The sequence below is a fragment of the Bos indicus genome, chromosome 16 (genome assembly GCF_029378745.1).
Source record: "Bos indicus isolate NIAB-ARS_2022 breed Sahiwal x Tharparkar chromosome 16, NIAB-ARS_B.indTharparkar_mat_pri_1.0, whole genome shotgun sequence".
Taxonomy (NCBI): domain Eukaryota; kingdom Metazoa; phylum Chordata; class Mammalia; order Artiodactyla; family Bovidae; genus Bos; species Bos indicus.
Genome location: NC_091775.1, coordinates 24,515,541 through 24,543,146, shown reverse-complemented (window position 1 = coordinate 24,543,146; position 27,606 = coordinate 24,515,541). Strand labels below are relative to the sequence as shown.

The 27,606-nt window shown below is 40.9% G+C and overlaps 2 protein-coding genes across 2 annotated transcripts in view; one reads left to right on the top strand and one right to left on the bottom strand.

The window, feature by feature from the left end:
• Positions 1-21,251, top strand: part of RAB3GAP2 (RAB3 GTPase activating non-catalytic protein subunit 2) — a 112,567-nt gene extending 91,316 nt beyond the window's left edge. The window contains exons 23-35 of the mRNA XM_070767967.1: positions 49-209; positions 1,234-1,462; positions 2,811-2,984; positions 3,084-3,190; positions 5,669-5,735; positions 8,450-8,520; positions 11,008-11,043; positions 12,498-12,572; positions 12,871-13,089; positions 16,807-16,896; positions 17,095-17,316; positions 17,943-18,101; positions 18,298-21,251. Of these exons, the coding sequence (XP_070624068.1) occupies positions 49-209; positions 1,234-1,462; positions 2,811-2,984; positions 3,084-3,190; positions 5,669-5,735; positions 8,450-8,520; positions 11,008-11,043; positions 12,498-12,572; positions 12,871-13,089; positions 16,807-16,896; positions 17,095-17,316; positions 17,943-18,101; positions 18,298-18,453 (1,766 nt within the window). The 3' untranslated portion in view covers positions 18,454-21,251. The remainder of the gene's footprint in view (positions 1-48; positions 210-1,233; positions 1,463-2,810; positions 2,985-3,083; positions 3,191-5,668; positions 5,736-8,449; positions 8,521-11,007; positions 11,044-12,497; positions 12,573-12,870; positions 13,090-16,806; positions 16,897-17,094; positions 17,317-17,942; positions 18,102-18,297) is intronic.
• A 241-nt stretch (positions 21,252-21,492) lies between these two features.
• The window catches only part of IARS2 (isoleucyl-tRNA synthetase 2, mitochondrial), a 44,111-nt gene continuing 37,997 nt past the window's right edge, over positions 21,493-27,606 (bottom strand). The window contains exons 21-23 of the mRNA XM_070767968.1: positions 27,256-27,446; positions 23,116-23,260; positions 21,493-21,980 (exon numbers count right to left, since the gene is read on the bottom strand). Of these exons, the coding sequence (XP_070624069.1) occupies positions 21,838-21,980; positions 23,116-23,260; positions 27,256-27,446 (479 nt within the window). The 3' untranslated portion in view covers positions 21,493-21,837. The remainder of the gene's footprint in view (positions 21,981-23,115; positions 23,261-27,255; positions 27,447-27,606) is intronic.

Sequence of the window (27,606 nt, the reverse complement as noted above, 5' to 3'; positions counted from 1 at the left end):
GGAAAATTTGCCAAGCTAAGAGTTTCTTTTTTTGCCATTTGCCTGTAGTGGCCATCGAAGAGACCTGGGATTCCCAGTCAGTGTCCCCTTGGTGGCAGCAGATGCGCACGGTCTGTATTCAGTCCGAGAACAACGGGGCTGCGCTGTTGTCTGCGCACGTCGGGCATGCTGTCGCTGCCCAGATATCCAACAGCTTGACCGAGAAGAAAGTGAGTGGGCAGGGGGGTGGCTCTAGGGGGGCTCCCCTCCAGCAGGCTCCCGACCGCTTTCCCCTTCTGGGCTGCATTGTCGTCAGTGTGTGGAACATCTAGGATTTGAGATATGTGTCCAGCAGGATCTTGTCTGTCTCTTGGAGATGAGTGGTTCTTTAGTTGTTTATTCAGATGACATGCATCCTTGAACCTAGTCTCCACATAGCATAAGGGGAGAAGCACTGGAGTCAGGGCAGAGACCTAGTGTTCACAGCTGGTGGTCTGTGGTGAGTGCCTTTAGAAGGCAGGTCCTCATTCAAAAGGCTCAGGGTTAGACAGCATTATTTCTCAGATTTCTTTCAGCTCTTAATTTCTACAATTGCATTTATATCCCTCTTTTAGAAACAAGGGTGGTTTTGGCACGTAGTGTTGAGTGACTCAGATGATAGCTTCCAGTAGACCTTTTACTTTGTGGCTTTTCCCCATCTCTTGAAGACTAAAATTTATTAAGACAAGACTAATGCCCTCGTATCTCGTGGTGAATCAAAAAATTTTTTCTAGGGGGATGTTGCATTGAATTGGATAGGATACTTAAATAGGTCTGTAGAGATTCACTCAACATTGTCAGTCTCAGTAGTTTGGGGCTAAATTCATTATGACTGGTTTATGATGTTTCTAATAATGGAGAGAGAGAAATTTAAGATACATTTTTTATGTTGGCTTGTACATTCTGAAGAACCGTCAGTATTTGGGAACTTGCAGGGATGGGCCTGAAACCTTTGCAGTGCATGTCGGTTGAATCATGGGCCTCACTACAGGTCTCTTCATAAATGTCTGAACTCCATCAGCATTGCCCCTAAGTCTCCAGTCTACTCCTCACCCTCATGTTCCATCCAGCCAAGTAGTAATGTTTGTGTGCCAACATCTGTATATCGCTTTGTGATGTATCCTGATGATCAGTTGGCTTTCATGTTAAAAGTTCATTCAAGTTAATGTTGATCCAGACTCTTAGCCAGAGTATCAACTGGGTGTTTTCTATTAGTTTTCCCAAACAGTTTCAGGAACTGACTCGGAAGCCCTCACTGATTCCTGGGAGGCCCTTTCTCTTGACACGGAATACTGGAAACTCCTCCTGAAACAGCTGGAGGACTGTCTCCTGCTTCAGACTCTGCTTCACAGCAAAACGAACACCCGGACCTCCAAAGTGTCTTCACTTCAGGCTGAGCCGCTCCCGAAGCTTTCTGTGAAAAAGCTGTTAGAAGGAGGAAAAGGTAACCTGAAGTTATTTGTGCATTTGTAGCCATATATCTATATTTTTATGGTATGAGCTTTCTGGGGCTTTGTTTTGTTTTGTTTTAAATAGAAATGACTGAAAGAAAAATATACTCAGATTTTAAAAGTAAATAAATAACCCACCACCTACCTCTTATCAACTTCCAAGGCCCATCTCAAATGCTGCCTCCTCCAGGAAGCCTCTCATGACCTACTAACTGCGGATTTTCTCTTCTTCCTCCTAATATCTATGGAACTTTATACCTCATTTTCAATGCATCACTTTCTACTATTCCAAAGTCATTGGATTCCTGTGCTTAAACATCTTGTAGGACCACAAATATCTTAAAATATTGGATTTATAATGACATACTTCTCTCCTTATTACCAGCATCTCTGTCAGACGTTTGATACTAGAATGACTATTTCTGGATTTAATATGGCATTTATGGTTTTAATTTAGTTAACTCGTCTTTTCATTCTGTATAAGATTTGTGAAGATTTCCAAATTGTAAACTCAAACTATCCTCTGTTCTGCCACCTGGTGAAACTGTAGGAACACCATTTTAATATTAACTTGAGCAGTAGGATCAGGACTTGATCCTGGAATGGGAATTATCAAATGATTTAGAAGCCAAGCATAAGAAATTAGATCACCTGGCACACTGGTCTCATTTATTTCCGCTGATAATCATGATTTTGTATTCTTGTTGTTAAAAAGGTTTACGGAAGAAATACTGAGAGGAAAAGTTTTAATACATTACAGAAGCTTGTATTTGTTTTAGGTAGTAGGCAGGACTCTTCATCGTGAATGCTTTTTATGATTTATAACTTTCTGGACTATGTTGGTGACTGAAACATTGTACAGCATCATGCCATTAATTAACTATGGCTAAATTTTGCCCTCAAATATTCGAGAGGCAAGTTCTTGACTATTAAAAATAGTATTTTGCCCTAAGAAGGCTTGACACAAGTAGCATGCTAATGAGTTTGTTTTCACTTGTGTTTAAATGAAAGCATTTTAAAGATGTATTCATGCCTTCATCTGTGCCTGGTAAAATGCAGTTTGAATTTGTGGACGTTGAAGGTATTGTGTATAGACATTAATATTTAGCTAATATGTTACAAGAGTGTAAAGATGCCCTTAGAGATCCAGTATCCCACTCGCCTTCACATGGTGAGTGGTACGTGGTGACACTGCTATAAATCTCATGGCTTTGGGGTCACTTCAGGCTTAACCCAATGTGGCACTTAGGTCTTTGTGAGGACATTGAGATCCTGCACTCTGTGGGCTCCTTTTGGCAAATGCTGCCAGTGTTCATTTTCTTTCTTGTCTCCAAACTGTAGGTGGCATTGCAGACAGTGTAGCCAAGTGGATATTTAAACAGGACTTCAGCCCTGAAGTGCTAAAACTGGCTAATAAAGGAAGAGATGCAGAAAACCCAGATGAACCCAGAGAAGGTATTAACCGAGGTTTATTTGAGGTGTCAGAGGTGGAGATGGACTTGGGAGCCATTCCAGGTAAGACATAAACATAGGTAAACAGGAAATCCAGCATGAAGAAGGCAGCTGGAGCTCTCCCTCAGGCAGGAGTAATACATTGCTGTCTCTAACTTTCAGACCTGCTGCACTTGGCCTACAAGCAGTTCCCTTGCAGCCTCGAGCTGGACGTGCTGCACGCACACTGCTGCTGGGAGTACGTCGTGCAGTGGAATAAAGACCCGGAGGTACGACTCTCGTTACCTCGTCCATGGGACTGTTCCCTTTGCTTATAGCACTTGACTTTTCCCCTTTGGAATGTCTCCATGCTAGGAGCTATACAAGGCCTTTTTCATATATAATCCTCACGGTAAACCTATGAAGTGTCGGTGTCATCATTATTCCCACTCTAGAGAAGAGAAAACAGCCTCAGAGAAGTCAGGTTCCTTGCCCAGATTGTAAGTACACTGCTTACAGTGGTCAGGCCAGGATTCAAGCCTAGTAGATTTCTCTGTGTTCAACACCAGTGTGTTCTATCCTATTCTTAATAAGTTGCCATGAGCATCTTTTATTTCCTTTGGAATTTCTATGTAAGATAGCATCAACCTATACACAGTTCTTCACACTGTAGTCATCATGATCAAATCCAGAGTAAAGATCCTGATGCCAGCCTGATTGTCTGCTTGGGCATCACTTTCTGCCCCTTCCAGCAGTCTTCCCTCCCAGACATTCTCAATCTGGAAGCAGCATGAGGCCGTCCAGGCCTGGAGACAGGAGGCCTGGACTTGAGGGCTCCACACAGGTGTCTGGGTTTGGGCCAGTCACTGAATCTCTTGAATCTGGTTTTTCTCTTCCCACCCTTTTTTAATGATGGTGCCACTGTTCAGGATTGACACCTGGATAAAATAAGATGTGAAAATGCCTGCTGTATATTTCTCTTGGCTGTACAGTTCTCAGAGCATAGGCCTCCTTAGTTCTTTGGTAAATTAACCTCAATCAAAATTCTTTCCTTTATCATCCTTGTATCAGGTTGCATTGAAGAAAAATCTCACTGATTAAGTAATTCACACTAAAATACTAATGATAGGAGCTTCCCAGGTGGCGCTAGTGGTAAAGAACGCGCCTGCCAAGGCAGGAGACATAAGAGATGCATTCGATCTCTTGGTGGGGAAGATCCCCTCGAGGAGATCCTGGCACCCTACTCCAGTATTCTTGCCTAGATAATCCCATGGGCAGAGGAGCCTGGTGGGCTACAGTCCGTGAAGTCACAGAAACGTGACTGAAGCAGCTCAACACATAAGCATGCATACTAATGATAATGATATTTTTCCTTGCTCTAAATAAAACAGTGTTGTCTTGAACATGTAATCACTTTCATTTTAAATAAAGACATTTTAAAAATAAGTGCTTTAAACAAAGTAATGTTCTTTGATCAATTAAACTTTGACCAAAAAATGCCCCTCCCATCACTCTTCAGTTGACCTCCCCACAGCCTAAACGGGAGCAAGTTTAGTCTCTTCCTTAAATGGGACACTTTTGTCCCATTATAAGAACCTTATAAGAACTCTTTGTCCCATATAAGAACCTTAGGACTAGAACAAAGGCACGATACTTTCTAAAATCTGAGTGAATTAGTTCCAGATTCAGGTTTAAGAAAACGATATTTAAGTTAAAAATCTTTGTCCTACAGAGGTCATTTCTAAACCAAAGGCAGTTTACATAATAGACACTGTTCAGCCCCATGGCTCCTGGCTGTGTGACCTTTGGGAATGTTTCTGAGCCTTTTGTTCTCAATTTTCTCCTTAAGTAGATGAGGACCGTAACAGTAGCATCTCGAAGAGTTGCAGCAGCTTAAAGAAAATACACACATGGTGCCTGACATTTTGATTTGTGTTGCCGTTGTCATTTATTATAATTATTTACATTTAAAATCAATAGTCATTTTTCTTGTTTGTTTTTTTCCTGTTAAATATTTATCTCCTTGCCCCATCCAAGAACCCCTATCCCAGTTTCATCATTTTACACACACAGTTTTACTAGGTTCAAAACAATTGAAGTTACCTTTGGGGAACTTTTGACACACATTAGCAAAGTTGCTATGTTTAATAATGTACAGGCCACAATTTTAAACTGCCTTGATTAAAAAGAGTTGAATGTTCAGCATTCCCTCTTATATTTCCTATTTCCCTTCACTGCTTTAATATTTTCTCCTTGGCACTTAGCACTAACATCCTTTATAAACATCCTCTATAATTTACTTACCGTACTTATCATCTAGTTCTGTCACTAGAACGTAACCTCAGTGAGGGCAAGGATTTGGGTCTGTTTTGTTCATTACAGTGTGTCTGCTGCCTTTAGCAGCCTGGTGCATAGTAGTTGCTCAATAAATAGTTGTTGAAGAATTAATTAATGATATTTACAAAGAAAATAAACCTATTGTTTTTACATTTGTGTGAAATTCAACTATTTATTGGAGAGAGCATTGCTGTGATGTACAGACCACAGTAAATTTTGAATCCAGATGTCCGGGAATCAGTCATTATATAGATACTGTAAGGGAGACCATTAACATTATCTTATGCAGAATTTCTTCTTATATAATAATTCCATGTTCTTGTAACATTCTTGGGTTTATGTAGAAATGTATGTAAGAAGTCTCCATTTATATTTGAAGCAACTATTGAATAATACCTCTTCTTTCTCTCTTCTTGCTTCCTCTATGCAAGGAAGCACGTTTTTTTGTTAGGTCAATAGAACACTTGAAGCATATTCTTAATGCCCATATTCAGAATGGTAAGTAAATAGGTGTTTAAAATGTAACTGTTTCTTTCAAAAGAGCCAAATCTCTTTTTTTTTTTAAATAATGTTTTTTATTTTGTATTGGGGTATAGCCAGGTAACAAACAGTGTTGTGATGGTTTTAGGTGAACCAGGAAGGGACTCAGCCATACATATACATGTATCCCTTCTCCTCCAAATTCCCCTCCCATCCAGACTGCCACATAGCATTGAGCAGAATTCCCTGTGCTATACAGTAGGTCCTTGTTGGTTATCCATTTTAAATATAGCAGTGTGTACATGTCCATCCCAAACTCCCTAACTATCCCATCCCCTTCCTCACAGAGCCAAATCTCTTTAAATTCACATCCTGGTAAATTTTTATTTGATAAAAATAAAGTAGGTCCTACCACCTAACACGTTACTGTGTGTGGCTGCATACACAGTACCAGCTGTTTTAATTGCTTGAAAAATGCTGTCCAGAAAGGAGATGGGGGCTGGTGGTAATTATCACCATCTCTCCCCACCCATCAGTTTCCCGAGCTGATGACTGTTGCTAGCTGTAGTGAGGAGAATATTATGCATGAATTATTAATTCCCCCTCTAGTTCACGGGTAGATAAGGAACGAGGAATGGGCTGCTCAGAACTGTAAGTCCTGATGAAAAAGTTAGGGTAGCCAAAGCCTAATAATACTGTATCCTAGAAATTACTTTGTGCTGCTTCTTTTTCTTTTATTTATTGATAATCTAAGTTTATTTCATTTGTTTACAAAATAAATGCATCAATATTGTCTTTTCAAAAAATGTTTTATTGAAGTAGAGTTGATTTACCATACTGTTAGTTTCTGGTCTGCAGCAAAGTGATTCAGTTATACACACACATACACATGTATATATATGTTCTTTTTCATATTCTTTTCCACTATGGTTTGTTATAGGATATTAAATATAGTTCCCTATGCTGTGCAGTAGGACCTTGTTGTTCACCTATTTTATATGTAGTAGTTTGTGTCTGCCAAATCCCAGTCTCCAAATCTATCCCTCCCATCTTGTGCTTCTTTTAATGAACATGAGCATTCTCCATTGGCTTCTTTACCACGGGGATTGCTGTTGTCTTCTTGAAAAAAATGTTACAAATTATTGTAGAAAAATGGTCACCAGATTGCTGGCTGCATTTAATAGAAGAGTTTCCCTGTAAGAATTAATCAAGGAACTCAGTAATGAACTAGTGAGATACTAAGATAGGAAGTTAGTAAGGTACTAAGTGGTGAAACTGGATTTGGGTCCAGATAAGGGGAGATAATCACCTTTTTGTCTCTGTGATACATTGTAGAGAAGCTGTTTATTTCTTCTTCTGTAACACCTTCTTGCAGGTGATATGGGGTCAAATTGCAGAAATTCTAAAATTCTTGTTTTACTTGATAAGAACTTATAATTTATTTTGTATATTCATCTCTTTACTCTTAACTTTCTTCCAAGGGTGGAAAAAGGATTTAAAGTGGCTCATTTGGAAAATAAGGTCTCTAGAGGATTTATCCTTACTGATAAAATTAAGTTACCATTGATCACAGGCTGGTATTCAAGTTAGAATTTTACCCAGTTTGTCACGGGAGGAATAAATTCGGAGTTTGGGATTAACACACTACCACACTACTACATACAAAATAGATAACCAACAAGGACCTCCTGTATAGCGCAAGGAACTATACTCAATATTTTGAAATATCCTGTAAGGGAAAAGAATATATATATATATAAATATGAGTGGGGTGTGTGTTTGTGTATATACACATAGATGTGTATGTGTGTGTGTATATATATCTGAATCACTGTTGTACACTTGAAACTAACACAGCATTATAAATTAACTTTACTTCAATTAAAAAAGAAAAACACACTTTACCCAATTTGTACATTGAGTAAGTTTCCTGGCTTCTGCATAACCTCACTCCTAGTTACAGAAGCAGCTTTGTGGGTAATAAGGCAATATGTGAAATGTCATGTTTATGCTGCCTAACTGACAGCTATTGCAGAAATTCTAGTATCAGTGCCACAGTTTATTGTTTATGGACATGTAAAGCCCAGATTTTTTGTTTGGTTGAGTTCTTTTTAAATATTTTTTTTTTGTATTTTGTTTTGCTTTTTAATACTTTTTTTGTATATTGCTTTATTTAGTGGTTACATATAAGAAAAATCCTTTAGGGTTGTTTCCAGTGTTTGGCTGTTGACTCTCTTGTACATATTTTTGTGATTGTTTCTGCAGAGGACTTGCTGGGTCACACGGTAGGCATACGTAGCTTAGGTAGATATGGGCCAGGCAGTTTTCCAAGGGGTTTTTCCAGGTGGTGATCCCACCAGCAGTGTGTGAGCAGCCCCACTGTTTCCACATCCTCATCCACACTTGGTGTTGTCATATTAAAAAATTTTAGCCTTTCTGTTGGTCATGTAATGATATCTCTGTGTAGTTCTAATCTCTGTTTCTCTTATAACTAATGACGCCGTCTTTTCTTATGCTTATTGGCCATTTGGATAGCCTCTCACACAGCCCAGTTCTGATTTTTATAGATGATAAAGGTTTTTATTAATTTTATAAATATTATATAAGATATAAGAAGTGATATCTAAATAACACAGGTAGTTTTATAAACTTAATGAAGAAAACAGTTTGCTGTGTATGGTGAGAGAGGAGACATATAAGCATTCTTCTTCTTTACTTCACTTGCTATCCAGGCATTGCGCTGATGATGTGGAACACATTCTTAGTCAAAAGGTTTTCTGCTGCTACGTACTTGATGGATAAGGTAAGGTCATTTTAAATTTGAAGTTTCCTATAATGACTTCTTGTTTATTTGGCTCCATTAATAATTGGCTGATATAAGAAAGATTATTTACATTAGGCCTTGTTAGACTATTTTTTTAATTTGATAACTGCATTTTATTTATGCTCAGTTGTCCTGGCATTTTGGTGACTTGAAGAGCCCAAATCCTTGAAAGAGAGCAATATCCTGTAAAAGCCTCTTAACCCAGGTGATTAGGACCAGTGGTGAATTCAAGCATGGATTTGTATTTTAAATTAAAACATATAAACACGCAATTTCTCATTGATCATGGGATGTAGGGCCAAGATATTTTCTCTAAATAGGGTTGATTGCAGTTTTACTGAAGTTTTTCTACATTAACCTCACCCATGATATATTGCCTGTAATTTCTAAATCCTGTCTCTTTAAAACAATGATGCCATCTGAGTATAAAATCTTAGGATTTTTGTAATTTGTCCCCTACTCTTTATAGTTGTTTCTCTATATCTAATCCAGTAGACCTTGGAGTGAGCTACTGTCTTCCATAAATCTTTTTAAAGCAGTCTGCAGAGTATTCATGTAAAGAACTCCCTTGTTTTCCTCATTCATATTTTATTAGTTATTTAATTAAATTACAGACTTACAATATGTACAACCAGCATAGGTAGATTTGGGAACAGATATAAAAGGTAAGCCTGTAACTCAGCCAGTGGGAGAGAAGCTGCTGGCGTTGCCTCTGGGCCTCAAGCTGAGCGGCAGCGCACCTCGCAGGCCAGTGGAGAATGTCGGTTACTCCAGCAGCAGCTAAGTGCATGTTGGGAGAGCTACCACCATAATGACAGCATATGCTATTAAATGTACAGTGACAGACATTCCTAAACCATAAAGAGCACTACGGCTCAGACCCACTATAGGCCACGACTTCTGTAGAAAATACTTTGACATCACTGGTAACTTTTTTTTTTTTAGTTAAATCTAACTGTTCTTCCCTGTGTGCTCATCTTCCTTGCCCATTTACCTGCTTATTTCTTGAAACTCACTCCTTTTGGCCTGTGTACTGTTGCTCTGTTTCACAACTCTGACCACCGTCTTGAGAGACATAATGCAAAGCCTTTTCCATGTGTTAAGCTGTGCAGATGTTCAGCATTCTACCCCAACTGTCCCATCTCACCCTCACAACTTGAGTTGGGTTTAGCAGCCCTAAACCAGGAAGCAGAGAGTTTATAATCATTCATTCAATAGATATTTATTATGAGTATCTCTTCTGTGCCAAGGACGGTGCCAGGTTCTGTGGTTGCAGAGAATAAAGTCACAGCCCACCCTCAACCCACCATCGGAAAGATGGTAAACAGGCAATAGGGTGCTTTTAGAACTCAGAAGAGGAACGTGAGTGACAAGGGGAGGCTTCTGGGCTGATTTTGGAGGATGAATATACGTATGAATCAGTAAAAAGAAGGGTGAGAATAAAATGTTTACACAAAAAGCCCTGGAGATGGGAGACAGCGTGTCAGATTCGGAGAGCTGCAAGTAGCTTTGATTGGTTGAAGGTCAGGCTAGAGACAGGAGCAGGAAGTGGACCATGGAGAACCTCCTCTGTGGGCTATGGATCTGGGGTTTTCTAGTGTATGTCAGCTGTTTAGCAGAGGGCCTGGCACAGTCGGGGAGGGCACACTGAACGGTAGCTGTTATTTTTATCTTGGAGACTTGGAGCAGTTTTAAGCAGAAGAATGATATGATCAGATTTGCATCTTAAAAGATGATTTGGGCAGCAGGATGAAGTATGTTGCAATTGGGGTGGGCTGAACGTGGTTGTTTTGAAGGCTGTTGAAGTAATCACAGTGAGAGGTGATGAGGTGAAGAGGCCTTTGTCCTTTCACTTTCTGTTTCCTGTGAATTTTCTTGTCACGTAATATTCTTGAAGGGCAGAACTTTATCTTCCACTTACTACCCCGTATAAAGTGTACAGTAGGATCTTAGGAATTACTTATGGAATAAGAACATCAGCTGATTTTTCTGAGCCAGTAATATAGCTTCTGTCTGCTATAGATGGTTATTCCTTCTGACCTTTTAAAAGTACTGTGTATCATTATGAACAAGCGGAATTTTTAGCTGCTCCTTATTCGTAACCTTCAGTTTGGTTCTAAATAGGTTTTAAGGCAACACAGTTTGATTATGGAAATTGGGAACCTGATCTTTGGGGGTTTTCTTATTTAATAGTTCAAAAATAAGTATTTTTGAAAAGAATGATTTGTGAGCCCAGTGTAATGTATTTTCATAATATGTATTTTTTTAAGTTCCACCACAAAATTAATTGTTTTATGCTACAAATTAGTACAACCAACATTTAATTGATGACACTAGTACTGCATTTACTTATAGCTGCATGTATATTTTTAAAATTTGGTTACTTTTTACTTTCTATACCATAGTTTAATGCCTTTTGATTTAAATTTCTAATTAAATGCAGCATTTTGTGTCCTCTTGTCTTAGGTTGGAAAAGCACCAAAGGATAGATTATGCCGAAGGGTAAGTGAATCTTCCTTAACTAGATGAATAGTTGTTAATTCTGCACTTTATATAGTACCTTATTAACTGTGGGGGTGAACTTTGCCTTTTACCATTTTGATGATGTAGTGAGAGATAAGAAAAATGGAAAGAGAACACTGTATTAATAAGGAAACTGGTTATGACCTATGGTCAATTTTAATTTACCTTTCCACATCATCAAATAGTATGTTTAAACTAAGTTTGCCAAGATGTCTTCAACTTTGGACTGTGGACAGGAGGTCCACAAAAAAAAAATTGCATATTTTTGCTGTCTTTCAAATTAGAAATTTATAATTGAAGTGGATTCATATGAGTAGTGAACTTTATCTACCTTTATGTAATAGCTGTTGTACAAACAGTCTTAAATGATGTTTCTACCCATGGATACAGGGGTTTATATTTGAGGTCAGTGATTAGTAATGCTGCTGCTGCTAAGTCGCTTCAGTCATGTCCGACTCTGTGCGACCCCATAGACCAGGCTCCACCATCCCTGGGATTCTCCAGGCAAGAACACTGGAGTGGGTTGCCATTTCCTCCTCCAGTCATGATAGTGAAAAGTGAAAGGGAAGTCGCTCAGTCGTATCCAACTCTTAGCGACCCCATGGACTGCAGCCTACCAGGCTCCTCCATCCATAGGATTTTCCAGCTAGTGTTGCTCAGAACTTTGAAATATTATTACAGATATTTTAAGAAATACTAGGACACAGGAATCCAGCCTTTATATAGGCCCTTAGTCCTGAAAAATCTCCATCGTTGAAGAATTTGTCTGTATGCTCTTGAGTGTGGCTCTGTGACTACTGTTAATATGTGTGTAAATACACACATACACACATGCTGTATTCCTTAAGGATGAATTACTTAGGGATGTCAGGGATTTGTGGCTGTTGGTTTTAAGAAGACCTCATGTGAGCACAGTGGCCCCTTGGACAGGCCCCTTCAGGAAAGATCCATTGCCCACACCATCAGTCTGGTGTTTACTTCACCAGCTAGGGGATCTTACTTTAGTTCAGAGGGTTCAGTTCCTGAAAGATGCTCTGAAACCAGATCAGGCTATTGTCCTGGAACTTTCCAGGTTGGCCTGTCTTGTGTACTCTTGCACACACACACACACCATGATTGTTTGGCCAGCAGATGCCTAAGCAAGCCAGACGCAAGCCATCTGTGGCTGACTGACAACACCGCCTCTTTCCAATACAGAAAGATACTTAGTTTTTAAAAATTGAGAGCAGAACCATGTTTTTTAAAAGCCAGATTTTAAAATCTGCTGACTCTACACAGAGAGATTAAAATGTGCGAGTGCCTTGACTTTCAGTTCTTACCTGTCTGTTCAGTGGGGAAAGGCAGTTAACTAGATGCATATGTTCTATTTATTCTTCTGATTACAACCTACCAGTTTTCCTGCTGGAGCTAATGATGTCCCTTCTCACAAACAGGATGTGGGGATGAGCGACACAGCAGTGACTTCCTTCCTCGGCTGCTGCTGGGATCTTCTTCAGACTTTAATGGAGGTAGAAGGGTGGTGTTTTTATGCTGAACTGTCTCTAAGATATCAAGTATTTTGAAACTCATTGGACTTCAGAAAGAACTATATAAAAAGAGCTTGTTTTTTGTTTATTCTCTTCGAAGTTTTGACGTAAGCCTAAAAAATAGTGACGTATCTTATTAGTATTTTTTTTTTAATTATAACTTGAGGGATGGGGAAAAATACGGGTTTCTACTTTGCTGCTGGTAAGAAGCTCATTAAGATATTGGCAAACTGTCATTTCTCCGATTCTGAACATAGCTCTCCCTTCTCAAAACACCCAGGCAGACGTCAGCCGGGATGAAATGCAGGTGCCCGTCTTGGACACGGAGGACGCCTGGCTGACTGTGGAAGGCCCGGTCTCCATCGTGGAGCTGGCCCTGGATCAGAAGCACATCCACTACCCGCTGGTGGTGCACCATTCTGTCCTGGGCGCCATCCTCTACGCTGTCATGAGGTTCTCTCTCAAGACCGTGAAGCCACTCTCTCTTTTTGACAGTAAGGTAATTCGGAGAGCACTTGGGATCCTCTTGGAGCTGAGGGTCTAGCAGAACTGTCTTATCAGAGAGAAGTCACTTGGTCTTTTGTGTCTTGTATAGGATTATTTGCTGTGGGGGTCTTGGTCCTCTATTCTTTGTCAGGCTCCCTGTTCTGACTTACCTGAAATATGGGTGTCCCGGGGTTCGGCCCTCTCAGCCGTCTCTACCCGTCATTCATCTTCAATAAGTTATTTTTCTCCCTCTTGTGTGTGTTCAGGCCTGACCTGTCCCCAGGATTTGGGGCATGTGTTTCTCCTGAATGCCTCTATCGGCCTGTGTGGTGGGCTGCACATACCTCCTTCCTGAAATATCTATCCCCGCCCCTACCCACCCTTGACCTACACTTGCTGTTCCCCCAAGTTCACTGGCTTGGTCAGTTGGTGAGTGATGTCACCATCTGTGATGTGGCAGAAACTAGTAGCCTGGGAAACATCTAGCTCAGTCCCCTTCCTCGGGTCCCAGAGCCACCGTGAGCTCATCGTCGGTTCTTCCTTGCATCCCCTCTTGCCCATCCTTCTCCATCACTGTGGCCCAGGCTCAGGCCTCATCGTCTCCCCTAGGCTGGTCCAGCAGTCTCCAGCTTCCCTCCATAGTCCCTGCTGCCAGACCTTCCTTCCCAAACTAAGATTCAGTCATACTAGATTCATGCTGGGACATAAGACACAGCCTTGCCTGGCTTCTCCACCCGGGCTTGTGTCCATAGTGCTGGTCTCACTCTGCAGCCAGACCTCTGCTCCTGGTGCTGGGAGCAGAGGACAGGAGCCCCTGCAGCAGGACTGCCCCCCTCAAGAAGGGGGAAAGCAGGGTGCTGCCGGGGCTCAGTTCCTCCTCCCAAAGGCACTGTCCCTGTGGGGAGCAATGAGTGCAGGGGGAGAGCAGAGACCTGCTGTTACTGTTACAACTACTGTTACTAACCATGTTATTACTATTTCCTGCCGCGTGGAAATGTGGAGCCCAAGAAGGCGGCTTTCCCGCCCCTTGACTTACCTCTCCTCCCGCTTGTCCATTCCTCACACCCCATGCTCTAGCCACTGCTCACCACTTCCACCCCTAGGAGAAGGCAGGCATTTTTCTCACCTCTTGTCTTGTTGTATTGTTCCATTTTCACAGCCAGCTGTTCCATGCGGTCAGTTCCTGTTTGTTACTCACTTATCACTTAAGTGTCACCTCCCCTTCAGAGTCTTTGTCTACATTTCCTGAACTGACCACCTCTTGGCCATGTCCCCATGTCTGTGTGCCGTGCCAGGTACATAATAGGAACCCGATAAATATTTGGTACATTCATAATTAAGGAGATGATAAAGCGAAGTTATGTGACAGAGGTCTGCAGAAGGGATGGGGCAGGTGGTGAGTAGAGAAGCCAGTGGCAGTCAAGGAAATCAAGCCTCTTGGAGAAGCCAGTGGGAATCAGGAGTTGGTGACCATGTGGCCTGGGAAAAAATAATAAAGATCATGGAGGGATTTTGAGGAATAAGCCACCTTATGACAGACTAGTGCAGGGTGAAGGAGAGGGGATGAAAATTCAACCCAATATCAAGTTTGGGGGACTGGACATGCCATTTAAAGGAAGCCCATTTAGAAGGGTTCTGGACATGATGAGTTTGAGAATAAATATAAGCAGAAATAGTGTATTTTAAGAAATTCATTTCTAACAAGTACTTTAAAATTTGATTTAAAAAAATAAATAAATAAAAATAAAGTGTCTAGCTCAGTACTCCCCTCAAAAAGGGACTTCTCAAAACGAGACCACATCCAGCATTGGACAGGCATGGTGGTGATGCTAGTCCCAGCCCAGATTGTGCTTGAGTGGCCTGGGGCAGCTGTGTGACTCACGTGCAGGTACCAAAGCAGTGTGCTGTGGCAGGTGACACAGAGCCCCTCCCACCTTTGCATTTACTGGTAGAGTTGTTTCAGTTCTCCTAGCCTGAGAGTCATGACTCCTGGTTGTCCTTAGGGTTAAATGACATACTCAACACCAAGTGCTCAGCAGTGTCTGGAACATAGTAAATAATAAAGGCACACATACTGCCCATCCCGGAGGCCCTTCTGTAGAACAGACCCCGATATCTAAGACCTCCAGGTAGAAACTACAGACTGTGAGTGAGTGCATGGGAAAACTCTCAAAAGGTGATGTTCAGAGGGAGCAGGTTGCCCTCAGAAGTCTGGCATGTTCTATCACCAGAGGATGAATGGCTTCTTGGCAGTCCCTCCAGATGACCTGTAATCACAGGTTAGGTCTAGAAAGTACCTTAGGCAATATCTGGCATGACCTGAAAGAATAGCACCCTAGAATGGTGGAATCCTTTGTTCAAGATGACCTGGGTGCAAGGAGTGGGCTTGGAGCCCAGATCTTACAACTTACAGGCCAGTGCTCTTTGCTCTTGCAAAGAGCATTTCCTTCTTGAGAACTTCTAAACCGTATTTTCTGATATTCCTTTTTGGCTCTATTTTCTTAAACAGGTGCTTTTAAACAGTTCAACAAGTATTTTTAAGAGGATTCAAATACCTACGATGTATTCAGTTCAGTTCAGTTGCTCAGTCGTGTCTGACTCTTTGTGACCCCATGAATTGCAGCACGCCAGGCCTCCCTGTCCATCACTATCTCCCGGAATTCACTCAAACTCACGTCCATCGAGTTGGTGATGCCATCCAGCCATCTCATCCTCTGGCGTCCCCTTCTCCTCCTGCCCCCAATCCCTCCCAGCATCAGAGTCTTTTCCAAAGAGTCAGCTCTTCGCATGAGGTGGCCAAAGTACTGAAGTTTCAGCTTTAGCATCATTCCTTCCAAAGAAATCCCAGGGCTGATCTCCTTCAGAATGGACTGGTTGGATCTCCTTGCAGTCCAAGGGACTCTCAAGAGTCTTCAACACCACAGTTCAAAAGCATCAGTTCTTTGGTGCTTAGCTTCCTTCACAGTCCAATTCACACATCTATACATATATTAGTTACCGATTATTACTTAACAGGCAGATTCTTTACCACCTTAGCCACCAGGGAAGCCCCATTACATACAAATGATCCCCAAACTCAGTGGCTGAAAACAGCAAACGTGTCTTTTTTGTGAGTCCCGATCCGTGTTCCCCTAGTGTAGGCGGCTTTGGCTCAAGGTCTCTCTTGTCTGCGGTTGGTGTGTCAGCCAGGACTCCACCAGAGCGGGGATCAAAATGCACTCACAGGCTTCCATGAGGTTGGCGGGACTCAGTTCTCCTCACGTGGGCCACTGCACAGCGCAGCTCCCAGGTGGCTGCCCTCAGAGCAAGTGAGAGTGAACAGGAGCTTCTAGGGCAGAAGCCACAGCCCTGTGTCACCTGATCTTCAAAGTGTCAGGCTGTCCTCTCTTCCTAACCCTGCTCACCAGCCCCACATCAGGGGAGTGGAATTACACAAGGCCTGGGTACCGAGAGGAGGGCACCCCTGGGGTTCACCCTTAAGGCTGCTTTCACCATAATGCTTACGAAAATCAAAAGAACAGAATTCTGAAGTGTTGTGTTCAAAGACAAAGTCAAATCATGAGTTCTTTTTAATTTTTTAAATTGGAGGATAATTACTTTACAGTATTGTGATGGTTTTTGCTGTACATCAACCTGAATTGGCCATGGGTATGTGAGTTATTCTTTATACCCCCTCCCCCCCATAACAGCCCATACTTATCAATTTTCTTGGTCTTTTCTTTTTCTTTAGGGGAAAAATGCATTTTTCAAAGACTTAACTTCAATTCAGTTATTACCTAGTGGGGAAATGGATCCAAATTTTATTTCTGTACGACAACAGGTAAATTACAGCTATTGGGATGACCAGCTCTAAGGTATTTTTGAGAACTAGTTTCTCTTTAAATTGTATCATTTTTTGATAACTAAATATAATGGAAAAACTACTCTAAATGACAGAAAAGCCAAGTTACTTGGAATTGCATATTTTTTAATGAAAATACTAACAAGATTTTGCTGTATCTGTTTCTCCACCTTCAAGTTCTTACTGAAAGTCGTCAGTGCAGCTGTCCAGGCCCGACACACAGTTGCAAAAGACAGAGACTCCACAGAAGAGGCAGCAACCGCCCCTTTTGGTAAAGACCAGGACTGGCCAGTGCTGGCTGTGGACCTGGCCCATCACCTTCAAGTCAATGAAGATGTTGTCAGGAGGCATTATGTGGGGGAACTCTACAACTACGGAGCTGACCACCTAGGAGAGGAGGTAACAAACAGCCTATGAGTGTCCTCTGGGCTCAAGTTGTAAAACTGGCAGTTGGGGTAAAGAATCAGTAAAGTTGCCAGTAAAGCTTGTTTTCCCTTCCTTTGTTACAACTCCTAGGCACAATAGTAGAACAGGATTAAAATAAGTAACTAGGGAATTCCCTGGTCGTCCAGTGTGGTTAGGATCTGCGCTTTGATTGCTGAGGGCCTGTGTTCAATCCCTGGTCAGGGAACTAAGATCCCGGATGCTGCACAGCTTGGCCAAAAAAAATTTTTTTAATAGAAACTAATCAAATTCCTGTTTGTGGTCAGTGTTTAGTATAACTCATGCAGTATGCCAGACCTGTTTTATGCAGAGGGACAGAGCAGTAAACAGACAGGGTGCCTTCCTCCAAATGCAGTCTACTTAAGGGAGCTGAGAAGCACGCTCAATTCTGGATTGAGCTGTAAATGCTGTGAAGAAAATCACTAAGATCATGTGAATAAGCAGTAGAATAGGATGATCAGGGGTGACTTCTGAGCTGAGCCCCAAGGACAGGAAGGAGCCAGCCACTCAGAAAACTGGGACCCTTGCCAGAGGCAGAAGTAACATGAAGTCCGTACGTTTGTCCACGCTCCTCCCTGCAGGCCATCCTCCAGGTTCAGGACAAAGAGGTCCTGGCCTCCCAGCTGCTGGTGTTGATCGGGCAGCGGCTGGCGCACGCCGTGCTCCGCACACAGACGAGGGAGGGGCTGGAGCTGCTCGCCAGGCTGCCCCCCACGCTGTGCACCTGGCTGAAGGCCATGGTGAGTGCTGGGCATGAGGGAGGCAGACAAGCCACTGGAGGCTTTCTCTTATGCATTTTTAATAGTGGAGAAAAATGGGATTTTCTTAATTCTGAACAAAAGCATTTTTATTGGGAAATTACTCTCCTGCTAACTCTTAAGTAGCAATTACTTGGTTGTATGTAACTGATGGGTTATTTTTGTGTCCCATTTGCAGAACCCCCAGGATCTTCAAAACACAGAAGTGCCCATTGCAACAACAGCTAAACTAGTAAATAAAGTCATTGAGCTTTTACCAGAAAACCACGGGCAGTATAGTTTAGCCTTACACCTCACTGAAGCTGTGGAAGCCATATCTCTTCCTCCTTTATGACACTTATCTCCTACAAACAGTCTCAAATTGTGTGACTCTAATATGAACTAGTGCATGGTTATTTTACACAATAAGATCTGGAATTTTACGGAGGAAGTATGTTTCTTTTGTAAAGTAAATAAAAATACACATTACTTTTAAAAAGTGCAGTCTTGGCTAAATTCAACCTTTGGTTAATACTGACAATAAAATATAAACAGGTATCAGTTATACTATCAATTTCTCTTGAAGCTGTTTTCCTGTTTATTTTTGATTTAAGCACTTAAGTAGCTTTATTGTCCAAATTTGCTATTTAAAACTGGTTATAATTTACAGATTATGTTCTTATAAGAGTCTATATTTCGTACTCAAAATGTTATTGTAATTAAATTTAAATGTGTTCATGTGTAGTCCCCATCAGTAAAATGAGAGAACTGTCTCACTCTGTTTTAATAAATGTTGGGAAAATGCTTTTGTTATCATGCTTAATCCCATCCTGGGGGACTGCCCCCTGGAGTTCTGGATGCTGACAGGCTTCTTTCCCAGAGGAGGTTATGCTGGTGCCATCAGAGGAGGAATAATGGGTTCAAAACCATCATATTCATCAGAATGGACACTAAGTAGAACCCTTAACCTGTTGCACTTGCCAAAACAGAATCTGAGATGCAATCTAACCCAGCAAAATTAATTATAATGCAAGTTAAGATTTGCTTTTTGCCAAGATTCAAAATTGTATCCATATCAGGTAACTGTAAAAATGTATTATCTTGTAAAACTTATGTTTAAAAAAAGGGCAAAGATGCTAAGAATTTAAATCCAACTTTATTTTTCCTACAAGTGTTTAGAAATGTCTGTTTCTGGGATCTGGTCATGTTTCCTGTTCTTAGGAACAGTATAGAAAATGCTTAGTGATGATACTACAGCTCAGCAAACCTACCTCACTGCTGGCTTGAGAGGATGAATACAACTAATTTTGTACCCTACAGTGCCTAGAGCAGTCCAAGTGCTGAATAATCATTTGTTGATTAAAACCAAATTAACCAAAACTCTGTAAAAAAAAGTACTTTGAGCTGTACAAATACCAAGTATTTATCAAGGTAAATCTTCGGAATGTAGCCATACAGCGCAATTGTTGACATGTCCTGGGTCACAGTTGTTACACGTAGCAACTCGTTGTGATACAAAAGTTTGTTTCTTCACTTCCTCAGGAAGAAGCCAGCTCTTGCAATTGTGCAAATTTGAGGCATTGTTTTCAGGAATATAAAGGAAAAGTCTGATGTCTGAGAATATCCCAATGTAAATTCTTTTTAACAGAGAGATCACATTCAAATAAGAACTGTCTAAAACCTGGTAATTACTGTTTCATTTTAAATCGTGAGAGATTAATTTTTCAGGTGCCTTGAGTGTTTGGGGTGAAGGCCCATGTGTCTGACCGAGGCATACGCTCTGCAGCAGTAACACTGAAAAAGGCCTCCAGGCGGTCCAGCCCCTCAGCCTCTGCTGGGATCGCTGGTACCCCATCCAGACACATTCACGTTATTTCTGAGTATCAGGCATTCTGTAGTCACTTGTTACATGCACTCTACAAGATGAGTTCTTTCCGTGACTTGTCTAGATACTCTGAAAGTAGTTCTGAACCTTGGAGGCTGGTCAGAGAAACTTGGAATTACAGGCATTGTTAAAGAGTAAATTACTCACTCTGATTCCATTATCACTTTGGGGGGTATCTAACAAGCATTTTAGATAATAACACTGGTTGAACTTACTCTGATAGGACACACAATCAAATTTTGGGATTGTTGAGAATATATTAATAAGCTAGAATACGGCTCCTAGGACCGTAACAAATCACTGAGTCTCTAGTTAGATTTATACTCCTAAAATTTGCCATTGAGAGAATTTTAAAATTGAATTCTCAGTTGCATGGTTAAGAAAAGCAGTTAAATATTTTACTGTTTCGTTAAGGGCTTTTAAAATAAATCTGGTAGAGGAAAGGAAAACAAATACCTGTGTATACAGTCTGTAACCATGAAGAGCCACAAAGAACGGAATCAAGTTTCACACAGAACAGGCAGTTTCTGAAACAGGTGCATTGCACTTATTGCAGTTATTGGTGCAAAGCCGATTTACCAGTGAGTAGCTTTTTCTTAGATATACTCCCATCCTCATATACGTTTCCTTGTTATCATTAAGTAAGCATTCTGTACCTTCTTCAATTCTGTTGTAAATGCAGAGGAAGTCAAAAGGGTTCCAATAATCATAACTTCTGCATTACAAGTTGTGTTTAGATGTAGAACTAGAATATACAGGATAAATGCAGATGGGGAGAAATAATAGTACCAGGCTTCTAAATACGTCCTACTTTTGTAAAAAGAAAAATGAGGTATGGAGAAAAGAGTTTCACCTTTGTTATAAAAACTCAACTAGGGTCAAGGTAAACAGTTAAATTTAAATAGTTTTCTTGAAAAAAATGATTACAATTTAAAATCACAGAAAACTCATTTAATAATACTAAGCATACAGGGAATCAGTTCTCTTAGCAGTTATTGTGGTTCATTTCACTTAGGCAGATATTTTTAAAAGTACTCTATAGCAACAGTGAAAGCCCTCCCTCACCCTGATAGGAATGGATTTGTTATATTTCTGCTAAATAGAATTAACCATCCCTGGAAAGATTTTAATCCTATATGGAATTGTTTATTCCATATTATCTATTGTAATGTATTGTAAGTAGTCAAATTCTGTATATACTGCTATTTTCTGTGTCTGTTCATTGTTGTGAACTTATGTATATTAGTGAAATAAATTTTCAGCTTTCATGTTGTTTCCTTAACATTTATATAGTATTAAGGTGTTTTTCCCCTCTTATATGAGACATACTTGGTGACTTTTTCTGATGTGCAGCCCAAAGAGCTAGCTGTTCTGAAAAGGTTGATGTTTGCTGTTAAGGCAGAATGAAATTACTCTCTTCATCTCCTAAGTGACAGACCCCTGCACCGTTGCTGTTCAAAACACATTTTTTTACTTGCTATTCACAACTTTTGTACCACCACCAGTCAGTAATTTTCCAGGTGCCTTTATTTTTAGACGTTACAGAACTTAAATACTGAGTGAAGAAAGTTTATAAAATATAAAACATTTTCCGCTCAGCACATTTGTAGGCAAGCATTTTCAGTGTTATGTTCTGAGTTAAGTCCATTATGGATCCACCTGCAAATGTATATGTTTCCATATGTATATACACATTATTGTTTATCTAGTTACAGAAAAACACTTGTAGCTCTGACTTTGACTCATCCTCAATCTTGGATTTCTCTCCAGTACTGTAAACAAACCATCTAGACCCCTACTCAGTCCTGTCAGGAGGTTCTTGCTCAGAAAGCCGTCGACACACCCCCTGAGGTCCTACTTCCCTTTCACAACTTCTGCGCATCGGGGACACAGTGTGTCTGATGACTCAGCCGTGTACTTCCAACAGCGAGGGCATTTTTCCTTCGTAGTTGGCATGACAATTACTTTGTATGAAGACTCTTCACGAATATCGCCACCTGTGGAAGAAAAACATGTGGAGAGTATTCCTCACAGGCCACTGAACTTGTGCATCTCTGTATTTCTCCAGGTGCCCCCTTTTCAGAGCTTCCTCCCTGCCTTGGGAAATACTGCTTCCCTTACACATTTGTACAGAAACGGCCAAGATTGTAGGCTCACACAACCTGATGACTGGTGAGGAGGAATCTGAGACCCTGAGAGGCTGATTTTTCCACAGGTCATGGGAGTTCTGTACCTACTCAGGCAGAGCATGCCTGCTTGCTCTTCATCTGTGTCCAGTTCTGATAATTACACTGCCTCTCCTCTCCAGCTACATTCTTAAGAATTTTAAAAGAGCCAAATTAGAGGGACAACGAGCAGTGCCCCCACATTAAACTTCTTGGTTTGGACAAAAGGAAACAAACATTTGTCCATAATGAATAGACCTCAGACAGAAAATAAATCATTTTCTAGTCACTGCACAGAGAATATAAATTAACATTCTGGAAAGCAGATTAATATGAGTCTACTACATGATCAGTGCTGCCAGGGCTCAAATTTAAACTGATGGCTATAGATGAGTCTCCCACCTCTTGCTGGTGCCTAAAAGCTACTATGAAATACACAGCATCACTGTTCCTAAGATATACTCAAGTTGTTCTGTTAACGTTACTCAGCTTTCATTTCCATCAATGAGAATGAAGTAAGTTGACAGATCCTCAAATCAAACAAATGCCTACAAAAGGTCTGCTTATAAGATATCACTGTGGGAATGAGTTCAATAAAACTTCCTTGACTCATTATGAGTGGCTACGATACTGTAATTTGGGGTGAGCATAATAAATTGTAGATTGAACATGAGAGGGATGGTAGGGTTGGTCAAAGGACAAGGACACAGGCCAACTGAGGTAAGGCAGACTGACTTCACATACGGTGACTATGACGTTTTCCCTCCTCTCCCTACCCCTGTGTTCCCAAGATCACCAGGTAGGGCACTTAGCTGGTTCAGAAACCTGGCCACTGTTTTCACTTTCTATAGAAAGATGCACTCACCAAGTGTGTATCTGCCTTTAAGCTGGAGATGACCTGTAATTATTGTTCAGTTGTCCACATACCATTGTTATCTGGTATTTGTTATCATTCTCATCTCCTTACCTTCTAAATTGATTAGAAATGTCCCTTTAAGCTCAGTCACATCCTCGCTTATTCCTCGTGGTTCCTGAGAAAGCAAAGTTGTCTGGGACGCCATCATTAATTCATTCAACTGAGAGGTACTGGAAGTCTCCTCAGCTTGTAGCATCTGGGCATAAGTATTTGAAAGTTACTATCTAAATTGTTACCACAAAGGTTACCACAACAATTATAAAAAGACACTGCAAGTTCTTATGTTTGGTGAGGAACTCTTGGGACCATCACCTCCTGAGCTAATACTATTATATAAATCAAATCTTACTAGTATGAAAGCTTTTAACTAAAAACTCCTAATCAATAGTATCCATTGAGAATACAACTGTATGCCAGGCACTTCACTTTACTACTACTACTACTAAGTTGCTTCAGTCGTGTCCAACTCTGTGCGACCCCATAGACGGCAGCCCACCAGGCTCCCCAGTCCCTGGGATTCTCCAGGCAAGAACACTGGAGTGGGTTGCCATTTCCTTCTCCAATGCATGAAAGTGAAAAGGGAAAGTGAAGTCGCTCAGTCATGTCCAACTCTTAGCGACCGCATGGACTGCAGCCTACCAGGCTCCTCCATCCATGGGATTTTCCAGGCAAGAGTACTGGAGTGGGGTGCCATCGCCTTCTTCGAGGCACTTCACTTTGCTAGATGCTAAATGTCCACCCATTATCTGTAACTCACAAAACAGCAACAGCATTTTTTAAATCCCCATTTTACAAATGAGGAAACTTGCTCAGGGAGGTTCCCAAACAGTAAGTGGTGTGCTGCAATTCCAGCCGAGGTCTGTTAGCGTCAAAGCCCACACTTTATCCCTGTATCATGCTTCCTACAGGAGAGGGGTTAAGATACTATCTCAACAAGGATCTGCTTTTAGCGGTACAGACCAATGGTGACAGCCTGAATAATGCTCAGAACTCTTCTGAAGCACACTGAATTGGGATATCTGATAAGCACTTTTGTACATTTTTCATTTTAATTCTGATCTTCAAAGTAAGTGCGTGAGCTAAGTAATACAAAATCCCTTGGGAAAAAAAAACCAACTCATGAGAAAATAGGAGATTCAAAGAGATTGCATTTACACCATTAGTAAGTGACAGATCCAAGACTCCATCAGACAGCCAGTTAGTATAATTTCTAAGGAAAAATACATTCATGTTTTTTTAAATCCTGAATTTTTTTTTTCAAGTATCAATGATCCAAGCAAGGTGTACTGTTTTCAGCTTACTACTCAGAACTAATGACTCCAAGGCAACATGAGAATGCAGTAGGAAAGCTCAGTGCCAGGCTGGGCAGCCTCAGCCGAGTCACAGCCTCAACAGGCCTCAGCTTCCTGGCTCAAAAAATGGCAATCATGAGCTTCCCAACTTACCAATTTTAAAACGTCAATATCTTATCAAACTTTTGTTACCTGAGCAACCATCTTATACCTACTAGCTATTTCAAGCCCTGAATCTTAATCAACCTGATTACATTATTAAAAATTTAGATTGAACTTCCAACCAGCTGAGATGGTCATTTTTCAGTAGACTATAATACCAGTCAAATGTTAAAACATAAGTCACAAAACTAAGTTTTCTTCTCAAACATTAAAAAAAAATCTTGAGTCAGTATGTTAGGCTCTAAGTCAATCTGGTCAATCAACCCCTAAGATCTCAAGGGGAAACTTTTGATGGCCCTTTTGAAAATAAAAAATAAGATGAATGCTTTGAGATCACATGGTAAATTTGCTGGCGCAAATGAATTTTCTTCAGAACTCATGAGTAAAAGATGAAAAAAAAATTTTTTTGTTTTGAGTCTTGTCCAGATGGATAAAATTCTCAGAAAACCAGACCCTTAACACAAAACTCCCAATTTTTGTGTATTCAGATATTACTGCCAGGTGCTGCCTGTTGTCTAACTAGCCCTGAGGGCTCATGTTTCAAATAGAACTTTATTAAACCTTCCTGTCCCAACCTATAAAAAATAAGTAGCAACAGAGTACATGTTTTATAAGAGAAGAAAAAGGAAACACACAGAGGTTGGAAACAAAGAATCAGTGATTAATATTAGGATTAGAAGACAGAAATCCTAACTTACAAATTTTTTTTTTAATGTACTATCAAGACCATCCCCATGGAAAAGAAATGCAAAAAAGCAAAATGGCTGTCTGAGGAGGCCTTATAAATAGCTGTGAAAGAAGAGAAGCGAAAAGCAAAGGAGAAACGAAAGATATACCCATTTGAATGCAGAGTTCCAAAGAATAGCAAGGAGAGATAAGAAAGCCTTCCTCAGCTATCAATGCAAGGAAATAGAGGAAAACAACAGAATGGGAAAGACTAGAGATCTCTTCAAGAAAATTAGAGATACCAAGGGAACATTTCATGCAAAGATGGGCTCGATAAAGGACAGAAATGGTATGGACCTAACAGAAGCAGAAGATATTAAGAAGAGGTAGCAAGAATACACAGAAGAACTGTACAAAAAAGATCTTCAGGACCAAGATAATCACGATGGTGTAATCACTCACCTAGAGCCAGACATCCTGGAATGTGAAGTCAAGTGGGCCTTAGAAAGCATCATTACAAACAAAGCTAGTGGAGGTGATGGAATTCCAGTTGAGCCATTTCAAATCCTGAAAGATGATGCTGTGAAAGTGCTGCACTCAATATGCCAGCAAATTTGGAAAACTCAGCAGTGGCCACTGGACTGGAAAAGGTCAGTTTTCATTCCAATCCCAAAGAAAGGCAATGCCAAAGAATGCTCCAACTACCACACAATTGCACTCATCTCACACGCTAGTAAAGTAATGCTCAAAATTCTCCAAGCCAAGCTTCAGCAATACGAGAACCGTGAACTTCCAGATGTTCAAGCTGGTTTCAGAAAAGGCAGAGGAATCAGAGATCAAATTTCCAACATCCGCTGGATCATGGAAAAAGCAAGAAAGTTCCAGAAAAACATCTACTTCTGCTTTATTGACTATGCCAAAGCTTTTGACTGTGTGGATCACAATAAACTGTGGAAAATTCTGAAAGAGATACGAATACCAGACCACCTGACCTGCCTCTTGAGAAACCTATATGCAGGTGAGGAAGCAACAGTTAGAACTGAACATGGAACAACAGACTGGTTCCAAATAGGAAAAGGAGTACGTCAAGGCTGCATATTGTCACCCTGCTTATTTAGCTTATATGCAGAGTACATCATGAGAAATGCTGGGCTGAAGAAGCACAAGCTGGAATCAAGATTGCCGGGAGAAATATCAATAACCTCAGATATGCAGATGACACCACCCTTATGGCAGAAAGTGAAGAGAAACTAAAAAGCCTCTTGATGAAAATGAAAGAGGGGAGTGAAAAAGTTGGCTTAAAGCTCAACAATCAGAAACCTAAGATCATGGCATCCGGTCCCATCACTTCATGGGAAATAGATGGGGAAACAGTGGAAACACTGTCAAGACTATTTTTTGGGCTCCAAAATCACTGCAGATGGTGACTGCAGCCATGAAATTAAAAGACACTTACTCCTTGGAAGGAAAGTTATGACCATCCTAGATAGCATATTGAAAAGCAGAGACATTACTTTGCCAACAAAGGTCCATCTAGTCAAGGCTATGGTTTTTCCAGTAGTCATGTATGGATGTGAGAGTTGGACTGTGAAAAAGCTGAGCACCGAAGAATTGATGCTTCTGAGCTGTGGTGCTGGAGAAGACTCTTGAGAGTCCCTTGGACTGCAAGGAGATCCAACCAGTTCATCCTAAAGGAGATCAGTCCTGGGTGTTCACTGGAAGGACTGATGCTGAAGTTGAAACTCCAATACTTTGGCCACCTCATGTGAAGAGCTGACTCATTGGAAAAGACCCTGATGCTGGGAGGGATTTGGGGCACGAGGAGAAGGGGACGACAGAGGATGAGATGGCTGGATGTCATCACCAACTCGATGGACATGAGTTTGGGTAAACTCCGGGAGTTGGTGATGGACAGGGAGGCCTGGCGTGCTGCAATTCATGGGGTCGCAAAGAGTTGGACACAACTGAGCAACTGAACTGAATTGATTTACATCGACATCTTCTGAAACCAGATTTTACATGGAGCACTTTGATATGAACCCCATTTCAAAAGGAACAAACTGTGACCCACCTCCATGATCTCAAAAAGCAGCCCAGGCTCGATCACAATGATCACCTCATACTCAGCTGCATTTTTGCCAGGAATGCTTCCAAGAAATGAATCTCTCATTGCACAAGCGCTTTCTATGGCTTCTTCCAGTCCAGGTTTCTTCCAGATAGAACTGGTTTTAATCCACCCAGTACGAAAAACACTCTTGGGTTCTTAAAAAGAAAAAAGTTAAACCAATTTATATATATTTTTAAACTGTATATAAAACTCAAACCATCACACGTTTAGTATTCATGGGAAATAAGGATTGTTATTTGTGGGTAATAATTAATATGGTTGTTGTTCAGTTGCTACGTCATGTTTGACTCTTTG